Raw genomic sequence first — 6,834 nt, forward strand, 5'->3', positions numbered from 1 at the left:
TATTTGGTTTACTTGAGTCGCTGTAAAAACACGTTGCATGCATTGCATTGACTGCGTTCCATTGACTACAATAGGAAAATCTCCAGCAGCCTGAGTGGTAGCCTTCGTAGCGCACAGTGCTAGGTCTGTGGTGCTGCATAGGTCTCAACATGTTTCAGCCTGACCGGAAGCTGAGAAAGTGAGTCCAGCGAGGGCTGAAAGTGTTTCGGCAGGGCTTAGAGCCAAGACTGAATCTAAGACTTTTTCTATGTACACAAAAGGTCTATTTCTCTCAAATATTGTTCACAAATCTGTCTAAATCTGTGTTATTGAGCACTTCTCCTTTGCCGTGCCCGTGATAATCCGTCCACCTCACAGGTGTGGCATATCAAGATGCTGATTTGACAGCATGATTGTGGCAGAAGTGTGCCGAAGGCTGGCCACAATAAAAGGCCACTCTAAAATGTGCAGTTTTACTGTATTGGGGGGTCAGGGGATCGGCGTATACGACAGCGTGTTCCAGGTCCTGCCGATATACAGCTGCTTCGCACAGCCATTAAAGAGGATTGGACCAACATTCCACAGGTCACAATCAACAACCTTATTTTTTTGTGGGGTTCCCCCCGGACCTCCCGCAACACAGCCAATGGGCGAGCTAGACACTCTATTATGTTCGCTGTGCCGCTGCATGCGTTTAAAAATATAGGCTTCAATATTTCTCGAGGAAAGGAGTTTCCCCACTGCATATTAGCTACGCAATACGAAGTGACCATTCTCGAAAGGGAATCTACAACATTCGATTATCATGGTGGAATATTACATGATCCCACATTAAATATAATGGAAGAATAGTTTGTATTAATGAATGAAATAGATATTTGTACTACTACAATCTGTGGTTAAAAATATGACATTGAGACACATGAGATAGTATTTCCTTATTTTGCAAGTAGGCTGTGAACAGAATAAGCAGTCTTCTGGTAAAGCACTGTCAATAAGAATGTTAAAAGGGTCTTCTGTTATGTCACTCAGAAGAAAGAAATGCAAGTTTGGAACAACATAATAGTTAATAAATGATGACAGTTGTTTTTTTTTTTGTTTTTTTTTCATTTTTCACTTCTTTATTCACCTGTTAAATTGCAATGTGATTAAGGGCTTATTTCACCATTTAGGCTGATGAATGATGAAGTTAAATGTCTACTGGCATACCGGTAAAGTGTTTTATAACAATTTTGCCTTTTTAAGGGGATAGCTTTTTCTTAACAAAACTTAAATACAGCACCAATACAAGCAGATATAACAACACAAACAAATGATAATAATAATGGGAACTACTAATGGATCTAAAGACACAGTATAGCAATGAGTTATAAAAGCCTTTTACAGAATTTTATTTTTAAATAAAACTAATTAAAAGGAAGCATCTGTGTTTACTGTGCTTTGTTGTGGTCTAAGACCTACTAATGGTCTGCGTGTAATTCTGAATAGATGCTTGAAAGTATGCAGGAGTGTTCTTTTGTGGTTGGAATATTATAATGTATGATTTTGGTATGAAATAGCTGAAGACAATTCCGTATATACTAGATATCTGGGCCATTGCATTAACAAGTTGAATGTATTGACTTTTGAGAATGAGGTATGCTGTGAAGTACACAATCCAGCTCACAATGTACAAAATGAGACTGAATGTTATTGATTTAGCTTCATTGTAATCTTTTGGCAGATCTCTTCCCATGTAAGAAAATAAGAGACACAGGGAACCAAGAAACCAACCTACAAACATAACAATGCTAATAGTTATAGTGTTCCCTATTTCACAGCTGAGTATAATCTGGTCTTTAAAAGTGAATGAGTCTCTGAAAGTTTTGGGAGCTGAGACAGTCATCCACAGTACACAAGAAATTAATTGAATGACAAAAAAAAATCCAACAAAGAGCCACTGTCCATTGTACTTTACCCAAAAGCTGTGCACGTTGGGGAACTTGGCAGCCATTTTGAAAATACAAACAATTTGAAAGGAACGGACAGCCATACAGGAGAGAAAAACAGTGAAGAAAAACGCAAATATGACATTTCTCAGGAGGCAGTCTACAGATGTGGGGTTTCCAAAGAAAAAGAACACACTTATGCTAGACATTATCAAACATGTTAACATCAGGATACACATGCTACCACCAGCAGACCTCACCACTGGTGTGTTGTAATTATAGGTGAAAAGGCAAAATATGGCAAAAAGGAGATTAATTAGACAAGTAGCAGAAACCATGACAGCGATGGAGGAGATTTCTGTGAATTGAAGATAGACAACAGAACGTGTCTTACATGTTGCGCTGCCCTCATCAGACCATTCACTCTCTGGACATGGAAAACATGTATAGGGATCCCCTGAGAAACAGTAAAACACTATGAAAAAATACTTTCGTGATTAAGGTCAAACATTGATTTTATAATGCATGCTGGTGGGAAATATCTATGGAAAATTAATTCACATAGATTAAGATGCCATAGTTCATTCAAACAATGAAATCATTACAGATGGTACAACCCGATCTCACGACCAAGTCGTACGAATTCGACGAATGATTAAAAAGTGGCTAATTCGTAACAATTCATACGACCTCACTCGTACGAATTAATAAGATTTTGCTAAATCGTACATATTTTACGAATTGGCCAATTCGTATGAATTCGTACGAATGACCTACCCCTTACCCCGCCCCTAAACCTAACCATCACGTGGGTTTAGACAAATCGTACGAATTAGTACGAATTAGCCACTTTTTAATCATGCGTCGAATTCGTACGAATTGGTCGTGAGATAGTGTTGGATGGTATGGTGTAGAATAAAGAATGGAGCACCAGCATAACATTGGGAGACGGCACAATAGAAGAAGATGGGGTATGATGTCCCATCAATTTTTTTCTTCTTGAACTTAGGTAATCACAACACATTGGCTAATAATTTTGACATTTTATCTGAATATCAACATTAGTGAGATTTATTTGAAGTTGTCTTTTTTTAATTGTTATTTGTGAATTTACTTCATGTTTGCCATTAAGAGTGTTTACATAGACAGTCTCTATACGGTTTTATTAATAGTAGATTTGTAGACACAGTAATTATTTTACATAATTATTTTACATTTGTAAGGTAAAAAATATGAACATTTACATTTAGACCATGTGGTTAACATTTTATAATGGAGCTGTTATTTAATAACTATTTTTTTACTGCAGTACTTTTTTACTACAGAACTACAGTAATTTTTTTTGTGCTATAACAACTAAATGTGCAAGTGTTTGATTTTTTTTCCCAATTAAAATAAAGTGGACTGAAGAAGCAGAAATGCCAAGGTTTTTTCATTCATCTCTTAAAGTACTCACGGGAATAATTCACATAGCTGTTACGTGGACATTTTTTACACAGAAAACAGCAACTATGATATCCATCAGGTTCCCTCGAAAATCCTTCTTTGCACTCAACAGAACAGTTTGAGAAAGGAACCTTTATGGAATATCAAAATTTGTTATTAAAATTAAGCTAAATCAGGTAAATGTTTAGATAAATACTCACCAATAGGATATCTTACCGAACCATTGTTATGCCAGGACAAGAGAGAGTTGTTGATAGTAAAAGTAATTTCTGGATTTTTATCATATATGCCAACCATATCAAATAGAGGAGGATTTGTTTCAGTATTCCAGCGTATGACTGCAAAACTGACGGTTGGATCACCATTTTCATCATATTTCACCTGACGGCCGTTAAGTGGGAAGTCCAACTTCTTGATTTGTTCTAGGAGCTGTTGTAAAGTGTGGGAAAATGTCCCCATTAATTTGATGAATGCTGCTATAAGAAATACTATTACTTTTCCTTAAACATTTCATTATCATCTTATGATGCATTTACTCACCATGTATGGCTTAACTGCTGTGTTTTTGCTGCATTCATTCATGTCACACTGCAGAACATTATGTAATGCATGAGCTATGGAATATATGGCAGCATAGATGGCATATGAGAATGTGGGATTTTCATTTATAATCTCCTCTGCGGTCAACATTGTGCCGCAAACACAATCTTGATTACATGTCTTACTATTATTCTTGACTTCACTATCAGCTTCACACAGCACAGCATCAGTTGTTCCCCTATCTTTATAGATGAATTCATTAAATCCGGGCAAAGACAACAATCTTTCTGTAATGCCAATAACTGTTCCAATTTTCCCAATTCCTGGCTCTCTTGGAAGCTGTTGATTCATAGCCCATGCTTCACTTGCAATCCATACTTTGCCTTGGATGTTGTTTGCTATGGCTGCTTTGATAATGTTGCTTGCATATTGTGTCACAGCGAAAACAACAATGACATTGATGTTAAGCATATCAATCTTTTTAAGTGTTAGACTGTAGTTTGCACTTTGACTTAGAGTCTCTTGATAGGCCAAACAAATTCCAGTATTGCGTATGTACTTGTTAAAAAGACTTAGGCCGTCTTCACTGTAATCGTCTTGGCCACCAAGAAAGGCAACCCAGTTCCAACCAAACCATTGTATGATGTGAATAATCATTTCAATAAGGTCTTTGTTGCTGGGCACTGTTCTTAGAAAAGAGGGATACTGCAGTTTATTACTTAATGCATAGCTGGAAGCTCCATAATTCACCTTTAAAAAAGAGGATAACAGTATTATGTGTTGTATTTCTTTATAAAAATTAAAAGAGGAATGAAAAACAATTTACCAATGGTATAAGGTCCATAGTGATCAGTGGTGCAATTGTAATAGTTCTCGTGCTTCCATATGGCCCTGTTAAAGCAATCACTTTAGGCTGATAGTTATTGAGTTTTTCTTTAGGTTTTATTGATCCATTTTTTGAGATAAAACTTAAGACTGAAGGGAAATTATTTGTGTCAGAACAATGGTCAAAAATTTCATAGCCCAGAGAAACATTGGGCAAAAGAGTGGTGGAGTTATTAATTTCTTCAACAGCAAACCTCATCACTTGGAACATCTGATAGCCAGATTCTGAGAAAGTGTATCTAGAACACAATAGTGAGGAAGTGAATTGCGCTTAATTTGATCTTTGTATTAATAAAAAATGACTTTAAATATCAAATATTTGTATATATCTGCTGTAAAAAAAATTGCTCTCTTACCTGGAACATTCAATAGCTTCTGGAGATAACAGAGGTGTTGCATATTGAACTTCATGTAAAGGAAAAAGGCCACCCAACAAGTAATCTCCTTTCAAGCTGAACTCAGATTCTAAGCAAGAAACTTTAAAAGGGAAATAATGAATTAAGGCAAAAAGGAAAGAGTAAATGCTATTCAGAAGCATGGTTTGCGTGGACCGTGGTTGTAAAACTGGAATCTGTAGTGGCAATCCATAGAAGTCAGGCTTATATATAACAATACAATTTGATTACAACACAATTCAATTTGCTTAAACCACTGTACTCACTGATACAAAGTTCAATTTCCATAAAATCAAAAAAGTTTACATCAATCAGTTATTAAGTAGAGCATTTCACCACATTTCACAAAAAATAAATAAATACCCAGAGTTTTAACATTAAAAACTGCCTCCATCATGATCTCATTCTTATTAATAAGCTAATCTATACATTTCCTAACTATAACACACACTAATAGATTTGTAATGTCTCAAGCATTTTTTACAGATTTTATGAGATTTTGTGATATGCTAAGGGCATGGAGTTGGGCATAAGTGTGGAACTCAATTTATTTTAGAGATGTACTAGTTTGTGTAATACATTTGTTTGGCAGCAAAAAGAGAATGCTTTGCTGAAAGTGAAGTTGTTTGATGTTTAAAACGGAGGTGTAACAAGTTGCATGAAACAGGGATCGACACTAAGGTTTTGACAAGCGCTTGAACCCCAGCTTCTCAGACAAGGTACCCCTGAGCGACAGGCGAAGACAGACAGCTAGTGGACTCATATGAAACACAAGCAGTTATAAAGGCATATTAAAATATTTTTAAATAAAATAAAATAAATAAATAAAAATAAAGGTCTTTACTTAGACTTACGCACAAAAACGGCAGGAGTGTGTCTTTTAGGTCAGGGAGGTGCGTTTCCCGAAAGCATCGTTAGCCAAATATGGTCGCAAGTTCCGTCGTTATCAGCATATAGTTTAACAAGTCTGTGTTTCCCGAAACCATCGTTCCAACGAACATTCGCAAACAGCAAAGTTGTGTGGTTTGAACGACAGCTCTCGACCTATGGTTAGAGGCATTGTTTCTATATTGCATGACATTTGGAGGTAGGAAATCCTTATATTGAGAAAAAAAAGCAAGCTGACGTTCAGTACAACCGGTGTCTTTTATTTAGAATACATACAAATGGAATTTCTGTCTTTTAGTTTGTCAAAAGATTTGAAGTAACGTATTTGAAGAGTGCGCATATGCGAACGTGCATACTAGGCCTATGTAAGAACGAGCCAAATATTGAGTCTGGTAATAAAGCAAAACAACTGAGAACACTTAGAAATAGTCCTCAGATGACATGTCTGTAATTTATATAAAACAAATCTAGCTATTTGGATCTCAAACAGTTTCATTAAAGGTAGTTATTATTACTCCACCACATGCAAAACCAACGTGGTTGAACGATATTTTGCGACAGTGGGTTTCGGGAAACAGCCGTGACTAGTTGATTTTTCCAACGATACATCATACTATGGTAGTGAAACAGCGAACTACGTCGTTGTATGGGAAACGCACCCCATGTCTGCTTCCCGGGCAATGTTAGGAAGACTGATCCAAAGCTTTGGTGCTAAATAGGAAAAGTATAGGTTAGGCTACGTGGTAGCGCCAGCAGTCGATTTCGATATTCTA

The 6,834-nt window shown here is 36.5% G+C and overlaps 1 protein-coding gene across 1 annotated transcript; it reads right to left on the reverse strand.

The window, feature by feature from the left end:
• Positions 1-1,143: 1,143 nt before the first annotated feature.
• On the reverse strand, positions 1,144-5,746 carry LOC120477524 (taste receptor type 1 member 1-like). The gene is made up of 6 exons (XM_039669167.2): positions 5,135-5,746; positions 4,720-5,017; positions 3,894-4,643; positions 3,570-3,782; positions 3,364-3,484; positions 1,144-2,364 (listed from the first exon to the last, which is right to left on the reverse strand). The coding sequence occupies exons 1-6, from the start codon at positions 5,314-5,316 to the stop codon at positions 1,430-1,432; spliced, it is 2,499 nt and encodes an 832-aa protein (XP_039525101.2). The 5' UTR covers positions 5,317-5,746; the 3' UTR covers positions 1,144-1,429.
• Between the last annotated feature and the right edge of the window lie 1,088 nt (positions 5,747-6,834).

Source organism: Pimephales promelas, chromosome 14 (assembly GCF_988280905.1).
Source record: "Pimephales promelas chromosome 14, fPimPro1.hap1.1, whole genome shotgun sequence".
NCBI classification, from domain to species: domain Eukaryota; kingdom Metazoa; phylum Chordata; class Actinopteri; order Cypriniformes; family Leuciscidae; genus Pimephales; species Pimephales promelas.